This window comes from Ciconia boyciana, chromosome 8 (genome assembly GCF_034638445.1).
Source record: "Ciconia boyciana chromosome 8, ASM3463844v1, whole genome shotgun sequence".
Lineage (NCBI taxonomy): Eukaryota > Metazoa > Chordata > Aves > Ciconiiformes > Ciconiidae > Ciconia > Ciconia boyciana.
In genome coordinates, this window is record NC_132941.1 from 42,433,616 (window position 1) to 42,461,347 (window position 27,732).

Sequence of the window (27,732 nt, forward strand, 5' to 3'; positions counted from 1 at the left end):
AAGGCAAACACCTCACTCAATTCTACAGGATGGCCACATGATATAACAGCATAGCAGTGTAACTGAGCTCTGTAGCACAGCATCCTTCTCTTCCAGCCCAATGTTTTTCCATTTAACATAAATGATTTTATCACTTATCGATGTATCAGTTATGACACATATTTGTGTTAATCTGCTACAAATACAAAGGCAAACCAGCAGCAAAGCCTTACAGCAAAAGAACAGTATTTTAATTATATGGCACTACAATTTCAGTAGTGAAAAGTAGTGCTCTAACTTTTGAGGAAGAAACTGACTCTTCACAGAATCGTATAGGCTGGAAAAGACCTTTAAGATCATAGAGTCCAACCGTAAACACTACCAAGTCCACCACTACACCATGTCCCTAATCAACTCATCCAAACATCTTTTAAATACCTCCAGGGATGGTGACTCAACCACTTCCCTGGGCAGCCTGTTCCAGTGCTTGACAACCTTTCAGTTGACAGGGCAGCCTGTTCCAATGCTGGACAACCCTTTCAGTGAAGTAAAATTTCCTAATATCTAGTCTAAACCTCCCCTGGAGCAACTTGAGGCCACTTCCTCTTGTCCTATTGCTAGTTACCTGGGAGAAGAGACTGACACCCACCTCGCTACAACCTCCTTTCAGGTGGTTGTAGAGAGCAATAAGGTCTCCCCTGGGCTTCCTTTTGTTCAGCCTAAACAACCCCAGTTCCCTCAGCTGCTCCTTATCAGACTTGTGCTCTAGACCCTTCCCCAGCTTTGTTGCCCTTCTCTGGACACGCTCCAGCACCTCAATGTCTTTCTTGTAGTGAGGGGCCCAAAACTGAACACAGTATTCGAGGTGCGACCTCACCAGTGCCGAGTACGGGGGCACGATCACTTCCCTAGTCCTGCTGGCCACACTATTCCTGATACAAGCCAGGATGCTGTTGGCTTTCTTGGCCACCTGGGCACACTGCCGGCTCATATTCAGGCAGCTGTCAACCAGCACCCCCAGGGCCTTCTCTGCCAGGCAGCTTTCCAGCCACTCTTCCCCAAGCCTGTAGCATTGCATGGGGTTGCTGTGGCCCAAGTGCAGGACCTGACACTTGGCCTTGTCGGACCTCATACAATTGACCTCAGCCCATTGATCCAGCCTGTCCAGATCCCTCTGTAGAGCCTTCCTGCCCTCAAGCAGATCAACACTCCCACCCAATTTGGTGTCATCTGCAAACTTACTGAGGGCGCACTCGATCCCCTCATCCAGACCACTGATAAAGATATTAAACAGAACTGGCCCCAACACTGAACCCTGGGGAACACCACTTGTGACCAGCCGCCAACTGGATTTAACTCCATTCACAACTCCTTTTTGAGCCTGGCCATCCAGCCAGTTTTTTACTCAGCGAAGAGTACACCCGTCCAAGCCATGAGCAGCCAGTTTCTCCAGGAAAATGCTATGCGAAACCATGTCAAAGGCTTTACTGAAGTCTAGGTAGACAACATCCACAGCCTTTCCCTCATCCACTAGGCAGGTCACCTTGTCATAGAAGGAGATCAGGTTGGTCAAGCAGGACCTGCCTTTCCTAAACCCATGCTGGCTGGGCTTGATCCCTTGGTTATCCTCTACGTGCCATGTGATGGCACTCAGGATGATCTGCTCCATCAGCTTCCCCGGTACTGAGGTCAGGCTGACAGGCCTGTAGTTCCCCAGATCCTCCTTCCGGCCCTTCTTGTAGATGGGTGTCACATTCGCTAATCTCCAGTCAAACTGGGACCTCCCCAGTTAGCCAGGACTGCTGGTAAATTATAGAAACCAGCTAGATTAGAAGTTTTTGTGGTAGAATGTTAGGCACAAACCAGGAAGTTTTTAGCACTCCATTAAAAAGATTTGAATATTTGTGTTCAAGACAAATTCAAACAAGACAACTTTAAGAGAAATGTATTCTTTAGACATGGATAAGGCAGCTAATGAGGCTAGTCTTCAGATTCCTGTAATAAGTGACCATAAAACAAATTCCAAGTTAGTTATCAGCATACATTAGTTAAGATCATATAAAGTTGAGCATAATAGCTTGGTCCTCTGTAAGGAAATATTACTTTATAACTTGTTATATCCTGGAGAAGAGTTAGGATCATCTTAAATCAGGTAAATTATTTCAGACATTAAACAGAAAAAAACTACAGTACTACAGAAGTACTTCTGCAGGATAAATCAGGCTACTCAATTCTGAGTAATGTTCTATTAACAAAATTCCATCTTTTTTTATTTGTTTGCAGAACAGCACTCTCCTATAATCTAGGTAAAAGCCTTTCCATCCTCAAATAAAACATCTGCATGACACCTCTCAAGACAGAATCTTCTCCCGAGTCAAAATAATTAAGCATTAGGCTCAAAACACTATCTTCACTGCATTCACATGGTCTTTTGATTCTACTCTAATGGATTATCTATTTAACTTAGTCACAATTTAATCCAGTGTTATAACTCACGATCAAAGAAAGATTATTTTAATCCAGCTATAAAAGCTTGAGCTCTTGAGCTAACACTCAAGACAGTCCCATTCTAAAGCTTCACCTGTGCTACCACCACTGCAGACCCTGCAGCACAACATACCATAGACAGGACTCGTCAGTCCCTTCCCAAGGCTTTGGAAACTTAAGCACTGCCCTAAGCCTGCATTTTCTAGTCAATTCTATTCTAGTCAAGAAATACATATATTGTAGTCAGGGCCTCAAGCCAGCTATTTTTTTTTTTTTAAGTTGTGTGAACTGATGGTGGAAGGCAGGTAGGTGGATAGGAGAAGCTAGTGCCAGTGAAATAGAAAGGTGAGAAAGAAAGATTTTTTTTTCCCCTCCTTCAGCAGATGAACAGTCCAACATTTACCATGTATGTTTCCCATTTCCCCAAATTATTTTAAGCTAAATATTAAAATATTTAACTCTGCAAAAGAACCTAATAAAGATTATGACATGACAGGAAACAGCATGAACGATACTGTCTCCTATACCACAATGGTTAACTCACATCATAGTTGGCTTTTTCCTTCCCCTAATTAGGAGCAGTGAAACCACAAAACCCATATTAAGATCTTATCAGTTAAGGTCCCCTCATGGGAAAAGTTCAGGAACGGCTGTATAAAAAATTAACACTGCTCAGCTTGAAGCTTTTGAAGTAGCCACAAATTTAGAAGAGAATGGAAGAAATCTGTCCACCTTGACACAATATTTGGGCCTCATCTATCACTTACGCTATTTGTATTAGTGACTTCCTAATTAGCACTTTGGAGAAGCATTCAAAGTGACCACAAAGTAACAAAAAAACACAGCATATTGTTTTCACTGATGCCTATAGCACCTCAGAAGTATAGAGTCTGAATACAAACTGGTAATTTGGGCAAAAGAACCCTGAGAACTTAACTAAATTGTACGTAGTGTGAACAGGTTTTATATAGATTATACATTACTGCCTACCACTTTCATAACAGGATACTTCTTAGTACCTCCATGGAAGCTGCTAATCAAGTATTTACTATAGTTTTTCCCTTAAGCTTTACACTGATGAGGCTAAACAACAAACACCAATCTCAAAAAATGTCTTCAACGCACTTCTCCTAATTCAGCATAAAAAGCATTTTTTAAAAACAAAAAACCCCCCTAATGTTTTGCCATTGTTTTCACTAAGTGGGTTTACCTGTTCTAGATTATGCTGCTCTTAGAAAAGCCTGAAAAGTACTTGGAACCCCACACCTAGGAAACAGAAAGCCAAGAATACAACATAAATACCAAACCTGTCTTCTGTGGTAATAACCACGGAGGGAATAGGTGCTGACAGCAAGTATAAGCTGTATCAAATACACCTGTGATGGAATTTAATAGATTTACTAAGAAAAATATTTTTGTAGACTAAGTATTTACTGTTTTGTGAATACAAATGAGTTAAAACTGCAATTAAATATAAACATTACTTTATTGTAGTACTACTTTAAAAACTCTTAGCAAAACTCATATTTTTACTTCTATATAAAAGTCAACATATCAACAGACTACAGGAGAAGGAATGCACATTCATATAGCTCTTTACAAGGAATAGCTGCCGTCTTAGTTTGAAATGCACATCTAAGTCATGCTTCCCTGTTGCTGTTTTGCTTGTATCAAAACATTTGTCATTATACCTCTGCTAATATCACCCCAGTTAAGAATTTAATTACTCTCTCTTACTGGCTTTATAGTCTAACAGCCTGTTTTCAATAAAGAGTGATATAATAAGGTAATATACAATATTCCCTGTAGTACCTCCTCCTGGTGAAACTCCAAGAAGTCTGTTTAGATTTAATATTAAGAAGTCAGGGTTTTTTTGTCCAACTGTAGCATTTTGCAATATTTTATTAAAAAGCTACCCAAAAGCAAGCACCCTTTACTACAGGACTTAAAATGAGGTGAATGGGACTGCTAGATCACACAACCAAGTAAAACTTCCCAAGTTGTAACAAGTATGCACAGTACTCATCTGTGCTATTTTTGGCCACATTACAGCACCACCAAGAAACAACAGTGCTGTAACCAAGACTGTGCCATGAAATGTCATTTTGAACTCTGATACTAGAAGCTGGTACTTTTGAAGTTATCATGCAGCCTGCATATCTTCATCCTTGTCTGTAATGAGGCCACAGTCCCTCACAACTAAAAAATACCACTGCATGAGCTATTATATTTTGGCCTGGTTTGCCTGAAGAAAGCGTTAATAATCAGTTTACCTTTAGTCACCCAACATATTCTAGGAAAGGTTGCTAAGAGATGAAAGACTTGATTTTCAAATATACTATTATGCAATAGTTTTAACATTGGGGCATCACACAGATGCTAAGCAGACCATTTTTTAAAGCTATTTCTCTATGACAGTATGTCAGATTTTTATGCCCTATGAACATGATTAACTTTCAAAACATGAACCAGGTCACAAAAGAAACATGTTAGATACTTAACAGAAGTGGAAAGGAATTATTGGAAATGTACTGGAGTTAGATGCCAGCATTTAAGTAAACTAGAAGAGGGGAAAAAGAAATTCCACTAGGTACAAGAGCCATTTCTTCAAACTGAGAAGCTATTTCAAACATTTATGATTGAACTTATTCCACCTAAGTGTTAACACTGTATTCAGAAATGGAAACCAATTTGATTATTAGGGCAAAAATATATTGGGGGTAAACAGACAAATATGAAGCTGCTTCCTTTTTTCCATAATTTTAAAGATATATCATTTGACTGTGGTATTTAACAGCAGGGAAAACATTTCAGCTCCCAGGCTTCCTGAAAAGATTTCTTCAGAATATCATATGCCCATCTTACTACAGTTTTATGTAACAAATAAAATTAATTCAACTTAAAAATAGATTCATTTCTAAATTCTGTACTTCAAATACTGACTTTTAATCAGCTTTTCCATTATAATCCTGACATCAAAATAGGCTTTCTAGTTTTTAAACAATGTCATTTCAACAGAAACAGCCCAACAAGACTTGAAACTGCATAGAAGATGGGCAACTATTTACTGGCAGAAGTCTAACCAGTACGTACGATTTGGGTTGAGAGGAAACATAAGAACCCATTAAAACGTAATACACTCCATAAAGAAAAATAAACTCCCTACACTTTCAAGAATGTAGTCAAAATTACACTTAAGCATGGCAGGGAAGATGAACCTAAACTGGATCTCAGAAACACCTTCTCCTATAAGGTGCATTAGACAGTGACCCTTAAACATAGACCCTGAAAACTCTTAGCCCCCTTCTCTTTACCTCTTACCCTGGAAAAGAGGTACTGTATTACCAAACACAGTTACTTTTAATCTAATTCTAAATCTCCCCAAGAGGACCATAATGCCTTGAGAAAGTGGCTCTCTAGAAGATCCCTTAAGTCCTCAATCCATTACTATGTTACAGAAGAGAATATATTATCCCCCTTCTATACAGCACAGTATGGAAGTATACCCCTTTATATATAGTTGCTGTAACAATACCTTATTCTAGTTATATTTTATCCATTGTATTTCCAAAGCAATAGAATTATTCTCAAAAAACCCACCTTTCAGATCCTTATGAAATACAATTTTCTTGGACAAAACTATACTGATCTGAAGACCTTAACTCTTTTTTGAAAGTCTGTAAACACTGTCTAACAATCCAGAAGTGTTTTCACTTTCTGCAATACAAATAATTTAAGCTTTACCTGGAGAATGCTCCAATTCCTTCCCCGATCCCTTTCCAAAATCATTCTAGAAACTAAGTTTTATTTAAATCTTGAAAATAGTCCTTAATAAAAGCAACTTAATTGAAAACCTAATTCTGCCTACTAATTTGTTTTCAAAAGGGTGGGGAAACAAGTTTACAAGTAAGTTTTAACATGACAGTGAATTATCACCTTTAAATATACCCCCCCAGTAGATGAGGTACACGCTCACAAGTGTAATCCAAAATAGATAAACAGATGAATTTATGAACTTTATAATCATCAGATTGCTTAAACTGTTTTTGAGACAAGTCTCATCAATTAACTATGAACTAGTTTTAAGTGACATTTGCCACATGAGCTAGTATCAAATCGGGGGGGGGGGGTGGCGCTGAGGCAGGAGAGGCACCAAAACAAAACACAAGCCAAAATTAATAATACAAAAAGCAGGCAGAAACAAGAGTTACCTCCCTTTGCGTCACTTTAAGAAAGGCAGAGGGAGAGAAGTAGGAGGGAGGAAAAAACAACAGTTCTTTGCAATCTCTCTTTCTGACCTACTTCCAAAGTTTTAAAATATCAATAAGCATGTGGTAACAACAAAATTGGAAAATACAGTTTAGTCAAAATATTGAAGATACTGTCTTATTGGATTGCCCTGATTACTAATATACTGAAGGTAGTATTAAACAAAAAAATTCTTACAGTGGTCCAATGCTCAGTACCTGGAACAGGACTAAATACCCTTTAGCATAATCTTTGTATTCACTAAATCCAGAATTCAACAGTAGAGCAGCTGCTCAGTGCCTGGTCTGCAGAATTCAATGAACAACAAAAGGTTACCTTAATTCAATGAGATAATAAGCACACATTTACCCACTACCAAGAGTTTTCCAACCATCTGCAAGGCGGCAGCGCTGCCTATAAAACAACTGGTAGCATGCTGACATGTCCTTACATCCCTCATGTCAATGAAAATTTATCTCTTAGCAACAGCTAAAAAGAAGCTGAACTTCCAGAAATATTTTAGATGCATCATAAGCCAACAATTTCTTCATAAGTGATTTTGATTGCTACTGATCTCCAACAGATGTCTACTCTAATTGGTAAAATCTATTAAATACATACCTAAAAAAAAAAGAAAAAAAGGCAAGTTGTCATGGCTTAAGAAAGTGGTAACAATGGGATTCATTATAGCTGTGCACATAAAAGACATAAGGTTAACTTATGTAAAGCTGCTGGCCTTGCAATGGTATCAGTAACAGTGAAGTAAACAAAATGCACACATTGTGGGGAGAGGAAAAAATTTGCTATTCAGGCTGTTGTCAGAAATTGAAAGGTAAGACACAAGTCTGCTAAAAACTAAGATAGATATTTTTGAGAGGAAAAGCAAAATAAGAGATTCGAGGTTAAAACCACTTTAGCTACTAAAACTATTTTAGGATTCCCTCCCCTGCTACGCAGGGGTGAGAAAGTTACTTTTGTTTTCTTCTCCAATTAAGAACACTAAGATATTTATATCTTAACTAATTCTAAGTTAAAATACAAAATTTTAAGGCATCAAGCTTTAGAAGTAAGTTCCATATAAAACTTTAAGAAAATCTGAAATGCACTTGTTTTAGCGAAACTCACTTGTAGTAGCAAAATATCAAGCAAATTAGAATTTTACCACCAGACAGAGATCAGGAAAGGGAAAAAGGTTGTCCTCAGCTATATTAGTAGCTCTTCTCTAGAAATCAAATCTTTCAGAGGTCTCTTCAAAATACATCCAAACATAATATTGGTAAAGAAACAATATAAATCATTAAGATTCAGTTTTATGTTAGCAGATTATGGACAGTTCTGTTTAGAACTACACATGGAAAATTAAATATGGCGTGTTCACACAATGAAGCCTGAACATGCAGCTTTTTTTCTGTTTGTTTCTTAAGCAGAACAGAGCTGCCAACTGTCGAAGTCATTTTCTCAAATAAAGTGAACTCCAGCAGGTTTATTAACATAAAAACAGATAAATCATTTTTATTTCTAGTCTAACTCTGCAAATTATCAATACCTTTTCCATAACAGGCTGAAGGTGCCTAATAAACATGTTTTAAATGTTATTTAAGAAGGTAGAGATATCAATGAGAAAGAGAGGTACCAAACAGAATTCTAGTACATCCCTCTTCCATCATTAGTATCTTCTAGGAGACATAAAATCTGTCAGTCCTGAGCTGAATAGCAGCCACAATTATTTCCTTAAATTCAGAGGCAGAATTGAGGTACAATCCTGAATTCAGAGCGGTATAGTAAGTTGGGAACACAGGGGAACATTCCTCCAGTGGTTTATTATTCCAAATAAAAGACTCCTACCATCCACCTCATGTTCAGATCTGAAAAGACTTCTGAAACTCTCTACTGAAAAGCAGAAAACATGCCTGTAAGATGAGCAGCTACTCACTGGTTTTTAAACATAGTGCACAAATGCATAAAGTGAAAACAACTGCCCATCACCACATAAATTCCAAGTGGCAAAGCCCAGAACAGAACTTGTGTTTTCAGATTCTTAGTTCTTAAATAGTTTTCAATGAATGTAAAGCAGAAGGACTAGCTAAAGCCAGGACTTTTTAAATTTTTTTAAACAGCTACAGCATTCCATGTTTTATCCAGGGTAAAATATCTTTGACTTTTAATGATGAGACAGTAAAGTTAAATGCATAGATGTAAAGAGGAGAAATTGCTTGACTACAATGGAAGCTGTTGCCTTTAAAAATGTAGTAGTTTAAAATTTGTTTTAAGAACATTTAGAACCATTAAAAGACATAAGTACCAATAATTTCCTTCCTCAAGAGTACGGCAGACAAGCATGTCAAGTGACCCAACAAGAGGAATTCTTTAAAATGGCCACAGAAGAACAAGTCACTGGTTTCTAAGACAGCGTTAGCTCCAATAGTTTTCCATGTAGTTAAACATATGCATATACAAGCACAGTAACAGACCATTCTGTATGCGCAGAGCATGTGCTGCTATCTAACTTGAGAATCTACCCTGTGAGTGGTTTTCTCTAGTCATTTCTTGACTGATTTATCTATAATTTTTAGACCTTCAGAAAACATCTGAATGAAAGCTTGCTTTGCTAAATCATCAGAATGTGTGCCTAACATGCCAAAATAAACAGAAATTGTTTTTACTATACAATTTTCCAATATTAAAGCAGCATTAATATTTGTAAAACAGCATTAACAAGTTTTCAGTGACATTCAGTTTTCACAACTCGATAAAGAGGGAAGGGAAGAGAGCTGGACAGTTCAAGGCAGAGCAAGAATATTCAGATCAGAAAGTACCATGTTTATGTATAACCCCATTGTTTATTACATAAACCTCCATGTGTATATTTATAAACTGACTGATAACCAAATACTTACTTGCAGGAGTCAATACACCGTCCTCTTCCTCTACCACTAACATATTCTTGTTAACCTGATTTCTACAGCAGGTATACCAGTGTTCAGAGGACAAAAGAGAAAAAACAAAGTAGGAAATTAAAGCTGAGTATCTTTTACATTTGGAACAGAAGGGAGGGATACAGCAGCCTTTATACGCATAGAACTTGTTAACTAACTACTATTAAGGTCAGTGATTACAATGGATATTACTTTGGTCTTGAGAATTTTTTTAGGCTCAAACACTGCCTTTTTCATCACCCTTTAACTGTGCTTTTGTATAACCCCTTTGCTAACTACTGCTCATTATCCACTAATCCTAAGCACTTTAGACAATTCCACGGTACTTGCAAGTCAGGCATTACTCACATTTTTACAGATCAATATAAAAGACAACAGTTCTCCAAGCAGCACCAGATAAGGTATCCACACAACAATGGTGGAACTGAAATGAAGCCTAGCAGGCTTCAGACCCAGCCTCCTGGGTCTGGTATATAAAGCTAAAAGTTCAGCGACTTTAAGTTCTTATTTTTCCAGATTTTAGGGAGTCCCAAGAAAACAGAATGCTCACTATGCTTAAAGCAACACACACAAAATGCACTTGTGAAAGAAACTTTAACAACAAAAAAACCACAAAACAAAAACCCACACTGTGAATTCTCCAGCAATGGTTTTCCCAGGTGAAGCGTCCATCCCTCTTAACACTTCTTTAGCTGACACTTTGGCTATTCGATGCAGCTGCCCGCAAGTCTTCATCATCATAGTCTTGCATAAAGAAACTGTACTTTCCTGTTTTATTAGCCAACAGTTAGAAGCAGCAGACAGATTTTCAATAAAAGTTGAAATAGAATACTCGAGGCTGGGAGCGACCTCTGGAGCATGTGCCCCAACCTACCACTCAAAACAAGACCAGACTCAAATGTTCCCTCACGTTGCTCAGGACCTTGCCTAGTCAAGCTCTGACCACCTCTGAGGATAGAGATTCCACAGCCACACCGAGCCCCTGTTCCATATCTCTCCATCCTCACTATTAAGGATTTTCTCCTTCTAGAGAAATCTGGAATTTCCCTTGCTGCAACTTGTCAGTTACCTCTCATCCTTTTGCCATCTGAGAAATAGCAGTCTCCATCTTCACTATAATCATCCAATAGGTAGTGCTGAAAGAGGTGCTTTAAACACAACAGTCCCACACAAAGATTTCACTTTCTACACTTCTACACAAAATTCTACACTTCCATGATAACTTTATCTTGAGTACACTCCTTTCAACTGTTACTTGTAACTACTTATTCGTTAGTTAAGAACTATGTGTACTCAATGTCTGAAACATGGGTGCCACTGACATTTGTCTTTTATTGAGCCAAATGCAAACACTGCTAGTTAATGTTGCCATGGATACATGGACATTACATAAAAATTAATTCCTAAAACTACAGTCAGTCATTTTCATTATTTCAGAAAAAAACAGAGCTGTGAAACTGAAGCCAACTTCAAAACACCACTGGTGATGAAATTAAAAACTGGAGAGCTTGTGGAAAATGTGGCAAACTTATCACAGCTTATGCTAGCCCCCACTCTATTAAAGATTCTTCCTAGATGAGGAAACATCAGCCTTACCTCCCAGAAAACTTTGCTGAGATCATACACAGCTTTTCTCCTGTGCCAGAGTCCTACTTGTAATTAAAAACAGAAGTCTCAAGCCTACGCCACCTAGTACTGCATTAGTTGGTAACTGATGGGCTGTACCACCACAACCACAAGGGGAAATAAATCGGACTCGCTGCCCTAGAGCCAAGACACTTGAGAAAGCAGAAATTCCTGTACATGTGTATTGATTACTGCAGAGACAAGAGTTGACAATTTACAAGTCTGCATTTTCACTCCCCCCCAAGGAATTCTTCCTTATGCAACATCTTCTCTACAGCACAACCTGAAGTCACAATAATCCGCACAAACCTAGAACTAAATGCAGCAGCCCTGTAGTTGCCTACACAGACATCCCTTTAACAGTTCACACCATTCATATTGTAAGAAGGCTGTCTATGCCTGCAAATTTGAAACTTTTAAGCTCTTCTGCAAGAACCTGAAGCCTGGGGGGGGGGGGGAGGAAACACACCCATGGAAAAATGGAAAAATTTAAGTGACACCAGTTATAACTTCCCTCAATGAGGAATTAAGCAGACAGGGAAAAACACCACCACCACCACACACACACAAGTGATTTTGCAACCAAAGGAAATCATGCTAGTTTAAAAGTTGGTTTGTCTCTTATCAGGTAACCACAAAGGACAGCACTGGATCTGTCAGTTAAGTGGTGCCTGATCTGATGTGTGTCATCCTCAAAATTCTACAGCCACAATCTGAGCCCTGATAGTGTTGTTCCAGTACACAACAACAACTCCCTCGATTTGGTTCCAAAGAGTCCTACTGTCCTGATTTGAAACAGGCCCTCACAATCATAGGAACTATGTGTCTGTCCTTATACCCAGGCAAATATAGTCCTGAAAACAGAGAATAGAGTTACCCTTTGAAAGAAGATGCTAATAGGACTATAAATTAATTCAAAGTTGTTAAGATGACTTTTACACCAATTGAGTAATTATTTTCTCAATGCTAGCTTGAAATTCTTCCAAAAGTGAAAGTCTTTTGCCATTTCCAACCACCAAATTGGAAAACTACGGTTGATTAGCAGTTGATCTACACCTGGGGATCTTTCTTGAGAAAAAAAATCATCTGTCAAAAATAGCAGACAACCTCAACTGCAAGTTATCAAGGTTCTTCATCACTTGTTTTATATCAAAGTTCCTGCAACAACAAGAAACAACATGGAATTATCACATTTCAGCTGCCACAGGAAAAACACCTGAGTCAAGACTATCACTATTATTGAACATAGAAGAGGAAAGACACTTAAGGTAAGTAAGGATTCGGCACTGAGAAAATATGCAAGGTAGTTCTTATATCTAAGGCAGACTTCTGGTATTTCTATATTCTAGAAGGAATCTTGACAAAGGAGATCTCCATGTACTCAGTAGTTAAAGAAAAATTAATCTTGGAGGAAAAATGCAAAAAGTAAAACCTCTAACTGCAGTTTAGGAATCACATGTCACTCCCAGTTAAGACAGAAGAGTTCACAGAAAATAGCATAGATGAACAAACACAAACAGAACTGCTGGAACTACACAGGATTTCTTTAACTCATTGCTGTCAGTTTCAATACAGGACTCACTGCAGTACATCACACCAATTAATTTTGAAGAGAAACTACCAAGAGAATAAAATTTTAGCAAGTCTTAGGACTAAACAGCTTGCAGTATAAGATTTGGAATCACTCCTTGCAGTAAGCAAGAATCATGAGCACATCATGCAGAACTATGTTCCAAAATACCCAGCTTGGGGAAAACCGGATGAATAGGGTCTTCCCTCATGGTTCTATAGGAAACTGCAGACAGGTTACCTGTTTGCAGAAACCAAGTCACTGACATCAGAAATTGGAACCCATCCTCCCCCCCTGCCCCACCTTATGAATAAGCAGACCAATCTAACTTAGGAAACAGCAGTTTTTAATTTCCCTCCCACCATACAATTCAAGAAAATTTTTACAAGCCCACTTCTTGGTTAGATCCAAATGTGCTAAATCATAAAATACAAAAAAAGCCGCAAAAGCCTGATATATTATCTACCACGGTATGAACTGCTTCTCCACAATACGGAATGACAAGACTTTTCCACTTCAGTTTTAAATGCTCAAAAGATGGGGTAAGTCATTCTTCAATTACTGGTAAGCTCCAGTATCTCAAGCATGAATAGGATCCATTTGTAAGCTTTCACTTGGCTTATGCATGGAGTTGGTTATTTTAGCATTTCAGAAGCTACAGGGACAGCAGACAAATGAGAGAGAATAGCAGCACCTAGCAGTCATCCCAGAACTTCAAGACAAGAGCTACATGCACTGAGGTGCAGGCCACCCTTCCAAGAAATAAAGGTATCTTGTGAATTGAGATAACGAGAAGCACAAACATGAGAGCTAGTGTTTGTCAAGCAGCTAACATGCCTCAGTCTTTTGTCACCATGAAGATGTTATGAGGGGAGAAACACAGGTTGTCTCTAAAGACAATAGTATTTTACAGATTGATGAAGTTCAAGCCTAGATTTCATTTTTCTTTTTTCATACCTCTGTCTACAGTCTCTTCAACTGTAGCACTGCAGACACTCTTACAGAAACTTACCTATCACTGTTTGGTGCTCAGACTCAGCCTCAAGAGCACAGACTCCACTTAAAGCCAGCTCCAGAGTTAGGCATTATGAATATCCCCTTATGTGTAAAATCGATAAGATACATTGTGTAGCACTTCCTTTCTGCCTAACTTTTCTGTTTCTGCTCAGTGGAACATCTAGAGGCCAGAGGGAACACAGTAGAGCAAGCAAAAGAAATCTCAGCCAACAGTCTCTTGATGCCTACCTACAGGAAGGCAGGAAGCTGAAAAACTGAGCAGGGAGGAGCCTGAGTGCCAAAAAAGCAATTCTCTATAGATTGGCCCTTTGCCTGAAAGACAGAAGGAGGAACACCCAGTGTCTGCACTGGCACAAGCTACATACCAGCAAACTGAAATTTAACCCATGCCAAGTTACACTTTGAAAAGCTAAATGTACGTAGGCCAGTGAATACAAAATTAGATAGGAGTTCAGAGTATGAAAAATTAATAAAACAAGTTTGATTTTGCATGAAAGTCAGCTTAGAAAGACAAACTGAAAGGGGGATTAATAAAAATTTTCATGCCAAGAATCAGATGGAAACAACTATTAATATAGTTGCTGAGCTGTTCAAGAGAGTGTTCAGGAAGACCAAGAAAATGCTGCATGGATCAAGTCACCTCCATTTGCACTGCATCTTTCAAAGTATACTTTAAGCAGTAATTATTCCAAACATAGCAAAGATGTAACCACTAAGATATACTACACATTCCCCCAGTCCTCTGAAAATGGTACAATGGCCATTGCCTCTTCACCTTTTAAAGCTGGATTTATCCTTTTAAATTATGTTTAAAATTAAGTAAATAAGGAGCTGTCTACAGCCTACAAACATCCGCTTCTTCGGATTTATAGTCACACAGCATTTGTGCTCAGGAGATAGCTAACTCCTAAGACCTAGTTGGTTTCATGCAGTTCCCAAGCTGCAGAACCTTCCTAGAGCTTGTCCAAGTGACAAGGAAGACAAGGAACAACACAACGCATGCCTGCACGCACAGAAACCACCACCAATATTGCCATTCTACAACTGACACCATTAAAGAGAAATTAAACACCCATTTAAAGACTAACCGTAACTTTTAAATACCACTTTACTGTTGCATTTCCAGAAGTGTACTTTAATGCATCAAAGGCATATCAAAAAGCTAAGTATCACTCAACATGTTAAGGTTGATTTTCCCCTCTGTTCACACCCTTTCCTACTACGTTATCAGTTTTTACACTGCATTTTCTGATTAACATACTCATACAGCCCTTTTCAGAAGATGCTGGGCGAGAGAAGGTGTGAAGTGCAAGAAAGAAGATAGCTATGCAAGATACTCTGAACATAAGGAAGAACGCATAAGAGCAGTTAAATTGTTAAAACTAACTATGCACTGCAATATAGTGAAGTGCACAAGATCAAACTACTGAGCAACAAATTTCCTTCTTTTTCTGCTTTCTTGTGTGAGTGGTTTTTGCTTTTCATTTGCAAGAAAGAAAAAAAACATTACAAGTCTTCATCCTAAAGGACACCACTGTTTGCAGTTTCCCTCCATTGTTAAGGCAGCTCCACTTCTGGCTGGAGGCTGGTCCTTTGACACACCAATTTAACACTTTAAAACAGGCATCTTCTGAAGTGCTTTGACTCAAGTTACCCATCCACATCAAGTAAACATCTACCTTAATGTAACCACCAGAATATTTAACATAACTGCGATGTCCTTTTGAAATGTAATTTATACTACTCATTACACTTTATATGATGTACAGCCTGGACACCATATAGCTGATGACAGCTACTGACCTTCCAATGGAATCGATCCTTCCTGTGAGCCTTGTGCTTGCATCTCTTCATGCAAAAGTGAAAAAGCAACCCTCCACACACACTAAAGAATGAAAAGGGGTGGAGGAAGAGAAGATTTAAACAGCTGCACTGCATACTTACCCTTCCTGTAACTCAGAGTTGACACACCTTTGCTCAAATCCAGAGAAGTCAGGATAATACTTGAAGGAAACATAATCATTCTTACACAAATGCTTCCTTCCAGCCCTATGGATAACAGGAGGAAACATGGCAATACAAACTATATTGTTGTAACTAACTGCAGCTATTTCTACATCTAATGAAACAAGAGAACTCTATCTAGTTGCGTTGGATCACCCAGTTAATACGAAGACAAGAAAAGCACTTCCATATCATCACCACCAAGAGGAAAACTTAGCACTTCCAGCTCCCTGTTCCATGTGAGTGTTTCATCGAATGCAAAACACTCAACACCCCCATAACACAGTCAAGGCTCCAGGTCTACAAAACTAATTTCAGCAGCACTGCATTGCACTTGTATCTATCTTCTCAGTGCACTAGATATTCCAATGCCTTTGGAGGAGTGGAGGGGAAAAGGGGAGAGCAGAGGGTGGAGAAGGAAAAAAAAAAAAAACCACACCACACCACACACACAACACACCACACCACCACAAAAAACCCCACACCAAAAATAAAAACCACAAAAAAAACCCAAACCCACACACAGGCAGTACTATATCTCTTCTGATCACCTTTTACTCACTCAGAAAGAATGGTTCAGAGTCTGCATTTGGTACTATGAGCATGAAAGTTCAGATTGCCAAAGAGAGAGCTCTGATACACTTCTAATGTACTAAATCTTTTAACTGTCTCATCCTGATGAGATGTTAATTATGCATTAAAAAAGTCAAAATTAAACTTCCACAGTCATCTGAACAGAATTCTGCACATCCTCCTGTTCTTTCTTCTCCTTAAGGAAAGCCAACAGAAGAGATACTTGAACTTCGCCTCTCATATTTAAAAACAAAAAACCCAAACAAACAGAGCCACCCAAACAAAAATGCAGCTCTTGCTTATGCTAGCTATATAAACAGCCAAAGAAACTTTAAAATACACCAATTTCTTCAGAGACTAGCCATTCCTGAGAGATAACAGTTGGCTACATTTTATTGTATAAGATTCAATAAATAATCTCGACATCCCCCATACTGCCACTTAAATACCTCCAATAAAAATAGCCTAAGTCTTCCTGCAGTGTTATTCTGCTTTCTCATGAGTTACCATCAATTTCAAATGAACATGCAGTCGCATCCCAATAAGAGACACCTATTTACAGTTACTTTCAGAACTGTCCTTAAAGTGTACTTAAAGCCATACAGCTTGAAGACGAGCAAAAATCCCATGTTTAAACCAAGTCTATATATATTTGCCCAGTAACCTGTGCCACAACTAGTACAACTAAGCAGTGCACTACACTGATATGCAACTACTGACTCGCCAACCTCACATCAAAACTATTTTTGTCAGAAAAGAGTGTATGCCGAACAGTTTTTAAACACGCAAGTCACACTGCTAATTTTGAGGCACCCAAATGAAAGCTTATTTCTTGCCAAAGCACTTGCTAGAGAACAGATTTGTTTGGCTAACTTCTAAAAGACAGATTTATCCTTATACCAGTATTTTAGTATGGCAGTAACGGCTTTTTCAGCACCGTGACCCAACTAACATTCCTTGCAATGGATGCCAGTCCCAGTAGGTAGCCTAACAAGGGAGATTTTTGTTTCCACAGAATTCATGTGAAGCATCATAGTATTAAACTATTTTGGTTGCTCAGTATTCCATCCTTGAAGTTTTTCATGCCACTAGAGTATCAGAATTACAGAAGAATCTCTGAAAGTACTTAAACAACAGACAGCTTTATCGCTACAAGTAATTAAATCTTTATAGTGTATGGCTACAGCAGTAATTGCACAGTAAGCAACACTTCTGAATTTCCATTCTGATGATTGAGCGTGAAGCTCCATGCATCCTTCAAATACCCAAGAAGTCCAATTTGACAGAAATAGATAGACATCCACATATAAAAGCAATCATATTCAACATACATTTAGAGAAGCTCACAAAAATCAACCTACAGCTACCAACATTTGTAGTGTCACCTCTGACAATTCCACAAACAACTGTTCTTGTAGACTTCACGAAATATTTCTAACACCAGCACTTTCTACTCTGCACCCTTCAGTGCCTTACAAGCAGTTGAAGGAAAAAGGTGAGTGAAAACCATCATACATTTTCTAGGACACACTGATGGCACCTCTACAATTGCAAAGTTGTCTGGGTTGCTCCATGCCAAAGAGAACTGCCACCAAACTTTACCCCTGAGAAGTGCGGGGGGTGGGGATGGGGGTAGGGTGGGTGGAGGGGAACAAGCCACCAACTTACAAATATTCTAAGTAACCCAATTCAAGTAGAACAGGTAGCTTTTTTCCAAGTACACTGAAAATTCAAAACACACTTCACCATACTAAATGGGGAATGATCAAAGAATGCCTACAGACATGTCTTTGACACTATCCTTTCATAAACAAAACACTAATTGACACCCCTTCTCCCTCAAGGCTTAAACCCTGTGAATAACTAACCTGAAAACAAGGCCAAAATACTAGCAAAAATAAGCCCGTGTAGGAAGTCCAACAAACCTGAAATAGGAGGAGGATTCTGCAGTTTAGCTCAATTTGTCGCTCTGACACCTTCACTTATATTCCTAGAATATTTCCATTAACTCCAGTTCCTATTAACTGTAGTTTTAAAGCTAAGTATCTACATACAAATATCTTTAAAAATAATAATTCTAACAGTCTTAAATATCGAAAGTTCTACTGGTAGTATTTCAGGTGGTGTTCAAGCTACAAGAAAATCAGCACATCCAGGTGTAAAATGAAGGTAAAGGGCCACAATCAAATCACATTGCAGATTTCAGCAACACCAGGCAAAACAGAACAATTTTGCACCTAGAACAGAGCGTACAGCTGTACTCTTCCCTGCTGCTCTGTTTATCCACTGAAAATCCAAGGAGCAAACTATCCAATGCAGAATGGCAGGACATAGGGAGCTAAGTAAACTTCCTTTACCAGAACTGATTCTGCATGAATCTTTGACCTGCATCCTCACTTATATACATTTAAACGGGTAAATAAAGAACAAGAAGAATCATTATTTTTGCATTAGGCAAATAAACAAAGAACAACAAGAATCATTTTTGCATTACTACATTTGCTCTCACTTTTCAGACTTACCTGGTCTTTTTCATGGGGTAGAAGGCTGACAGGTGGAAGAGAAGCTGGGAAAGTGCTGGAGTATTTCGGAGCTCCTTTGCTTTCCAAACTGCCATAATTCACTCTATACTGAGGTCCATCCTTCAGTAATCTCCCATTGTTCACAGCACGTTTGGCCCCCAGACGCAACCTCTGCTGAAAGGCAGGATTGTTGAAAATATTTGCTAGGTCATTTTGACTTCTCAAATACTTCTCTATGTTTTTCAGGGAGGAGCCATTTGGTTCTTGAAGCCCTTCAATTGCTCTTCTCAGGAGTTTATTCCAATCCACATTACGAAGCTCATTACAAGCTCCTCTAGATCCCTTAACAGATTTAGGAATAGTGCCAGGTTTAACAGATGAAAACCGTCCAGGATTATCTGGGTCCTTGTAGGATGCAAGGCCTTTGTTGGTAACTTTAAGAATAGAACCATCTTGAACACTAAGTTCCAACTGTTCCGAAACAGTCTTCTTATCTAATCCATGGGAAGCACAAACAGCATGACATATTCTCTCTTCAGAAGGCCTTTGCTTTTGCTTTTTAACTTTTTGTATAGCTTCAAGAATCCACTCCGTATAAAGAGGGTTGGCAAGTTTTACCATGGTTGACCAATAATTGTTTCCAGCCAAGGGTTACCCATAGAGATTCCTCCTTATCCTTTTAGCAGATTTTTCAGAGGTTGTTCACACCTCAAACACAAATCAAAGGATTCCACACACTGCTTGGATGTATCTCAAAAATATCCATCCTGAGGAGTCGGAAAAGGCAGGGAAATATCTGCTGACTGAAACTTCCAATTACTTTACTGTTAAGGAAAGGTAGAAGAGATTCATTCGTGATGATACCAGTACATCCTTACATGAATGTTTGTTGCAACCTTTAAAAAGAAAAAAGAAGAGGCAGGGAGAGAATACAGTTAATGCTGAAGTAGTAGAAAGAAACAGAACGCATTCAGACATGCATTCATACTGTAGATGCTGAAGTATGCAAAAATCTTTGTGAGATTACATGAAATGTTCACCAGTTCCCACCCCACACCAAACAAGTCATCATAAAATCCTTCTACTTCTCATAATATTCAGTGGATTTAGTTTTCCTGAATTCCATTGCCCCAACACTTAACCTACTACTGACTTGTTGGACAATTTCCATTAAGCCAGAGATCTGAAAATATTATCTGAAACAAACTGTCTACAAATCATTTCTAGACCTACTGGTATAAGAAAATTACTATCTGCATGGATTATACCTGCACAAAAAGAAACCAAACAAAAAAAAGATCCTCAACCAATGAAAATCAAATTATTAACCACTGCCATTTCTTACAGTATGCCATCTGTAAGTGCCATGCCACATGTTGATTATGCAACTTGGAAAAACCAAAAGCAAAATATCAGAACTAAGTTACCAGTATTACATCCTTCATTAACACTTAAGTACCCTACAATACAGAAACGAATCACAAAGGCACTTCTCATTCTAAGGTGTGCAGTAGAGAGGCACACATTTTTTATACAACCTCTTAGAAACAGAAGTGAAAATGAAGTAACAGGAGGCATTTTCACACAAATACCCTGTCAGCATGAAGACATATAAAGAGGTCACATGAGTCACCAAAACATATTTTGTCACAGTTTAACAAACAATGTTCTTTACTTATTATGGAATATATCACTCCAATAGAAAATTCAGTGGCTACAAAAACTTATATAAGAAACCTGAAAGAACATCTTGATAGGAGTTTACTCATTCTGCAGGACAGTACATGAAAAAAAAAAAAAGACACACAAATTCAACTAAGACAGTAGTCACCTAATGAATAAACAAACGTATTTGAGGTATTAGTTTTTTCTGCCATGAAATGCGAGGGAGAATTTCTGAAGACATTAACAGAATTTTAGAATTACTTCAAATAAAAGGAAAATAAATAAAAACCAGAAGAAGAAAATCTTCATTCTCAAGAAATGGGTTGTCTTATAAAAAATAGAAGATTCACCAGTTTCACAGCAAAATCTAAAACTTAGTTAATCTGAAACTACATTTACAAAGCTACGGCAAGCAGCCTATAACTAACAATAATATCTATGATTACCCAAGTCTTGGACCTCATTTTTATTCATTTATTCAAGTCATCTTGCATTTCAATCATGTTTAAAACTTGAGTAAATTACAAGTAGGAAAAAAACTGAATTGATGCAGTAATCTAAATTATTTTCAGCTTGTTAAAAAGATTCCTCTGCAACTGTTAAGAGAGTGAATACAAAAACCACTTTTGGTCCCATACCTTCTCCTCCCTCTACCCCCTCAAAAATCTCTTAAATATAAACTCCAGATCATGTTTCACACATTATTACACCTACACAACAGAATTAGTAACAAAAGAGCAGCTGATTATTGGTGAATATAAAATTCTTCTATACCCAAATAGTAGAAATATTAATCAATTCATTTTACGAATTTGTCATTCTTTAGGTTTGACTGAAGCTTAAGCATTTTCAGATTCATAAATATGAAAGTTCAACTGACTACCAGAATGAAGAGACACATTCCTGATACAAATGCAGAGCCTGAATGTTTAATTGGCTCTCATACTGAACCCTATTGATCTACGTAGATTGGATCCTGTTTCTTGCTTCCAGTCTGTATTCATGCAAGTTATATTTGATAACAGTTCTGTGTATTTCAAGTATTTGTAATAAAACAATAACTTGTTCTGTAAACAGACATTTTAATTTAATCCAGCTAGCAAAAGCCATTCTTTCCCTAACAGCATTGTTTATATTCACTGTTTTCAGATAATTCCAAAATAACACTGTAGCTGCAAAATGCAGACAAATATAGGGAAGAAAAACAGTTTCCATGGTACTATGAATCCTACAAATTCTCTCACAACTCTGACACTGAAAATACAATAATACAACAAAGCAGAACTCTATATATAGTGGAGGCTCATTCACATTGAGACTATTTTATACACTCTGCCTATAGATCTGGAAGTTCTCTGTAGCTACATGTAAAGCCCCAGATTCCTAGAAAGCTGCTTTTAAGTCTGAAAGTTAGTTAGGCTGTTCTACTATGAGTCTTCATGAAGATAGTACTTAATTAAATGCTGAGCACTGCATTTGCTGAGTCAGACGTACTTGCCTCATTTTTAAACCTACTGCAGTACTGTTGTATTAAATTTCATACAAGCAACCACATCACTTCCATTAAATTCCAGAACACACAGTGCAGGGTCTGTTCCAAGCACCTGGACAGCGATGAACATTTCAGTATAAATGCTATAACTTGTGGGTTACAGGAATTTTTATTGGCCAGTGACTGTGGCAAAAGGTGAGCATAAACCTATACCTTCACATAAAGTCTGCTGCTTGGTACAGGAATTTCACAGCAATATACATTCAGAACTACATTTTTACTTATTTACTTAAATCTCCCTATGTGTAATACAGCCTCCTGCATACTAGCGCCTACTAAATCAACACTAGTTGAGTGTATCAGCAGGAGCACAGAGTTTCCAACACACAGGGCAGGATATTTCAAGAGGAAAATCAAGACATCTTAAATTCACACCTTCCAAGAGATTCTAAGTTAATTCTGCTTTAGGAAACGATGCAAAGCTCATCTGATCCAATTTTGGAATTGTTTTACCACAACCTAGAGTTTCTGTTATTCTGCCACTTTGATTGCCTATGTACTTGAAGTGTAGCACCCTGACCTCCACAACTGATATGACAAGGTCTACCATACGTAAGATTCGGAATAACCTCTTAATAACAAACATCTTTACCAGCAATATAATTCAGCTCAGTGATCCTGGAGCTATAAGTTAAAGAAGTCTTTCATGAATCAAGTTAAGATAGATGGATCCAAAGGTGGCACTACAGAGATATATACATGCTGAGCCACTGGATAAAGACAAAACAAACTGCTTTAGAAACAAACTTTCCAGATTCAAGAGAAGAGGACACACAGAAGTTCAAAATGACATTCAGGTTTCTAAGTTTAGAACTTAATTTCACCAAAACCACGGAAAGGTGGTCATACATCATTTAATATAAAAAGTGTGATGCTTACCCAAACAGATTTTGAGGAAATACTAATTTTTATGAGTGATTATAAATTAGTAGCAGGCACTCATGTCTATTTATTAATTTTCTTCCCCTTGTAATTAAACAACTTTTAATCAAACCCTCAATGGTACCCATCCAATCACAGATTAGATTTTCCAGACTGTTAAGTGCACAGGACCACTTCCAAGTTTTATGGCAACAGTCATTAAGCTCTATGTCATATGTCATATTTCAGCTTCTACACTCTGTGGTATCTTCTTTTGAAAATAAGAACATTTGAGAAAGTTTGATTGCACTATATTACCGACCAGGTCTGTTAACAAGTCTGCTACTGAAGAGCTGCAGAACATAAGCATTTGGAGGGTTAAGTACAATACGTTACCTTTAAAACATGAAAAGCCATCTCTAGTCAAGGCTTGTCCCTTTACCTAAGTCATAAATTATCAGATAAATACAAAGTAGTTGCAAAATTGCAGCCTGGGGTTTAGAATGAATGCAAATATGCCCTTTATAAAGCACACACCTATTGTACAGCTGATTCTAATTAAAGAATGCACTGACTGAACATGTCAATCTCAGATGTCATCACTAATCCTGTAATCCTGTAATAAGGTCTTTTTTAGACGGAACTAGTATCTGGAATTATTTCCAAGGGATCCAGATTGTGAAAACAAGCTGTGTAGTCAGAAAGACACAATTAAAAAAAAAAATTAGCCATGCCCCCCCCCGAAACAAAACGAAAAGTTATTACACAAGTATCCAAAAGCATTTCACAAAATACAATCTAAAGTCTTTTTTTGGAGAAACTAATTAAAAACTCGCTTTGGCTGCCTTAAATGTACATGCAGTTATATTTTTTAAAACTGAGGTTAACACAGCTACCAAAAAATAAATCGTGGGGATGACAGCAACTTGTGCGACCTGCCGGTGACCTGTGAGGTACAGTTTCATTCTGCTCCCTCCTACCTGCTCTGCACACACTCAGGAGAAGCAGCAGCAGGCCAGCTCTCTGCTGCAGCATCAGGGTCAGGTAAGGATTGCAGCACAGGAGGAGGAAGAAAAGACGACTGCCATCACACTCAGTAAGCTTTTTGCCATTTTTCTTTCCTCCAAGCCATTACTTAGAATTCTGCAGCTAATCAACTCTGTGTTCCACCCCCATCTCAATTAATGATGCAAAAGAGGCAAGATATTTGTTTCCTCATTGCAAAATACATGCACCTACAAAGAGACAGAGAGAAAGCAGATCCTGCCAAGGACTCCCAGCACACATGACACTCTTAAAATTACTCAGATCATGAAGCTAGCTATTGTGTTATTCTTTATACAACATACAGTTTTCAATTACAACAAGGAAGGGCAACGACCCTTGCACATGCTTTAAACAGACAGATGAGGAGACATTATAGTAACTTCAAAACTACACCAAAAGACTTCGGGGTGTGGGGAGTGCAAGTGGTACACGTGAATCAAGCTGATGAAGTGATCGCACTCTGTGATACCCCAACAAGCTAGTTTAAGATCATATGCTAAAAAGCAGCTCACAACATGACAGCAGCAAGCATCACCATAGGAAACAGCATCAGCACAACATGACACCAGCAAAGTCACTCAAATTCACCCTTCCCACCCTCTTCCATGGAAGTTCTGAGCACTTTAAAATATGGTACTAGAGAACATCAGGGAGCACGGGAAGGCAATATTCACTGCCAGCAGTTAACCTGGGAAGAGGGTTTCACTGAAAACATTTCTTCTCGGGATAGCAATTTTCAACAGAAGGGATATTCGTTTGCTTTTCGCAGAGCAGGTTATTTTCAATGCTCAGTGACAGAATGCTAAAGGTGAGGTCTGGGCAAAGAAAATACGATGCGAACCTCAGTTCTGAAACATGGCTTTAGAGGCTTAAATACTCCCCTCCCCAACTCACTTAAAATTTTTGCAGTATACCCAAGCCACGGAGATTTGCAACGCCTAGTGCCTAGCGTCAAGGCATTGTTGTATTTGACAGGGGCCGAGCCGGGGCTGGCTTTTGAACCCTCCAAGCCTTACTCCGGGATTTTTCATTTCAAAGACAGAAACCCCAAGCCGCAGGCTCTGCTCCCCGGGGCACGGCGACCCCGCAGGACAGGGCAGCCGGGAGAGGACGGCGACGGCGTGCACCTGCACCCACCCCACGGGGGCGGCGGGCGGGCGGTGCCGGAGGCAGCGGCCGCGCCGGCCCCCCCCCCGCCGCGCCCGCGGGAGGCAGGCTGAGAAGGCCCCCCCCTCCCCGGTACCACTCACCTCCGCGGGACCGGGGCCGCGGGGGGAGGAGCCTCCTCCAGGCGCCGCAGCGGCTCCCCCTGCTGCCGGCTCTTCCCCTGCTCCCGCGGCCAGACTGCGCCGAGGCGGCTGCCCCCGCTGCTGCGCTGCCCCCCTGCCGGCAGCCGCCGCGACTCCCCCTACCGCCGCGGCTCGGCTCGCCTCGCCTCACCTACGCCGCCATTTTGTTTCGCCCTGTTGTACTTAACGTGAATCCGACATGACACTGATTACAGCCCAATGGAGTCTCATTAAACCCTTACCTACCCCCGCGCCCCGCCCACCGGCGCCCGCCATTGGGTCGTCCTGCGCACGCCGCTCCACGCTCACAGGCCGCGGGCCCGTGTCCATCAACCGCCCACACCGGCCCTGTTCCGCCCAGCAACCAGCCTGTCTCTCCCATTGGAAGGCAGGGCGTGTCAATCACAGGGCACGCCCCTTCCCTCCACGCGCAACCCCGCCTCCCTGGGAGAAAGGGCGGCACTGGACGCTGCTATTGGCTGCCACCGCCGCCACACATCCGCATGGCCCGCCCGCCCGCCACAGCCCGGCCCGCCTCATTGCTGGGCCTCGGGCGCCAGCGATTGGCCACCCGCCGCAAGCGGAGGCGAGTTCTCGCAAGCCCGCCCTCCCGTTGGCTACCGCTGCCGTCCGTCTGGTCCCCCCCGGCCTCGCTACCCTCCCCCACCCGCCACCGCCCCACCCGCTCCTGAAGTTTGTTCGAGAGGGTGATCGCTAGCAGGAGACACAGGCGGCGGCCGCCTGAGCCAGCCCGGCAGGGCGGGCGGGCGCGCGACACACACTAATAAGCAGCCTTAAATATTGAGCGTCACGCGCGTGCCTCAGACCTGCCGCTCGGCCGGGCGGGCGCGAGGGAACAGCACGCTGCCGGCATTACCCTCCCAAGGTGCTGGCGCTGGCAGCCGCTTATCGCGCGCGCACACACCCCGCACCGCGAAGGGAGGGGAGGAGGGGGTGGGAAGGGGGACGCGACAATGACTCCCAGCTCCACAGCCACATGCAGGTCCCCGCAAGTTTCGCCATGCGAAGCACAGGGACTTCTCTGTCACCCCGCCTGCGAAGGAACAATTGCCGCCTCAGAAAGACAGAGTGGGAGCATGCAACACAAAAACCTCAGCCATCCCCTGCCTCCCTCCGCCACTCCATTCCCCCTCTCCCCACCCCATCCAGCCCAGCCATCACCTCCTGCTGCTGCTCCCCCTCCCCTGCAAAACGCAGAGCATTGCAATGCATTTACCAAGCACAAGTGTCTGCAAACACGTGCATCAGCCTCCAATGCAAAAGAAAAAAAAAGTACCCAGCCTAGTGACAAGCCCCCTGCACTGAGAGAGGGGAGGGAAAGGGGGTTATTATGGCAAATTGCAGCCTGTCACCCAATGCAAAACAAAAGCCATCGCATGCTCCCTATTACCCCCCACATAAACTCCTGGGAATCTAACCTCCGATGCAGGTTTCCCCCCTCTGCTTGCAATGACCTCCTTTCTCTGCCTGTGTGTGTTTCTGCAGCAGCGGTTCCTGCGGAATGTGCTGCCCCTGAAACGCGATCGCGGCTCCTCTCTCTCTCTCGCTCGCTCGCTCCTTCTCTGTCTCTCGCTCGCTCTCTCGCTCGCTCTCTCTCCTGGCTGCAACCAGAGCCAGGAACACAACAACAACACAACCTCCCCCCACCCCCTTCCCCAAACACATACACACTGAAGAGACCCAGCCAGGAGAGCCAGACGAGCCGGGGAGGGGGTGGAGGGAATCCCCAGCCAGCGGATTGATTGCACCAGTTACCTTCTCTAAGCCCCTTCGCAAGAGGGGGAAAAAAGAAGATGAATACAGAGAGAATACCTTGTCTCCCCTCCTCCTCCTCCTCCGCGGGGCTCCTCTTCTCACTCCAAAATACTAAAAGGTGGACGGGCAGATCAGACACAAGCGTTCAGCTCACGGCGGGGGAGGGGAACCACACGAACAATTATCATTAATTTAGAAATTAAAACAGAAACCCACCCCAGACCTCCAGCCTTCCCGATGCCGAGCGGACGCAGATTGCGAGGACTGGTGCTAAGACACAGGACCTGATAACAGCTAATTGAAAGGTTAATCTACATAGGCTGTGACAGAAGAGGTCCCTCCCCACTTTTTTATCTGCTGTTGGCAAGTGGGAAATTGAGCTCCCCCCACCTTTTTCAAAAAAAAAAAAAAGAAAAGAAAAAAAAAGAGGGAGAGAAAGGGGGAAAAAGGCAATAAAGTTTGGGGGGAGGCGCGTCCCCGCAGCGGCGGCAGGCCGCGAGCGCGGCGGCGGCGGTTTGGGGCTGAGGGACGGGGCGCGCGGGTGGCCGTTGCGGGGCGCGTTGGGCGGGAAGGCGGCCTG

The 27,732-nt window shown here is 40.7% G+C and overlaps 1 protein-coding gene across 7 annotated transcripts in view; it reads right to left on the reverse strand.

The window, feature by feature from the left end:
- KAT6B (lysine acetyltransferase 6B) overlaps window positions 1–27,524 on the reverse strand; it is a 119,663-nt gene extending 92,139 nt beyond the window's left edge. For 3 of the 7 annotated variants that reach the window (XM_072870453.1, XM_072870451.1, XM_072870447.1), the window contains exons 1-2: window positions 27,210–27,524; window positions 18,963–19,858 (exon numbers count right to left, since the gene is read on the reverse strand). In XM_072870453.1, coding sequence (XP_072726554.1) covers window positions 18,963–19,583 — 621 coding nt within the window. In that variant the 5' untranslated portion in view covers window positions 19,584–19,858; window positions 27,210–27,524. Of the gene's footprint in view, window positions 1–18,962; window positions 19,859–25,337; window positions 25,585–26,815; window positions 26,898–27,209 lie in introns of those variants that run through there. The other 4 variants (XM_072870450.1, XM_072870449.1, XM_072870448.1 and 1 more) reach the window with 4 other exon arrangements.
- Window positions 27,525–27,732: the final 208 nt, after the last annotated feature.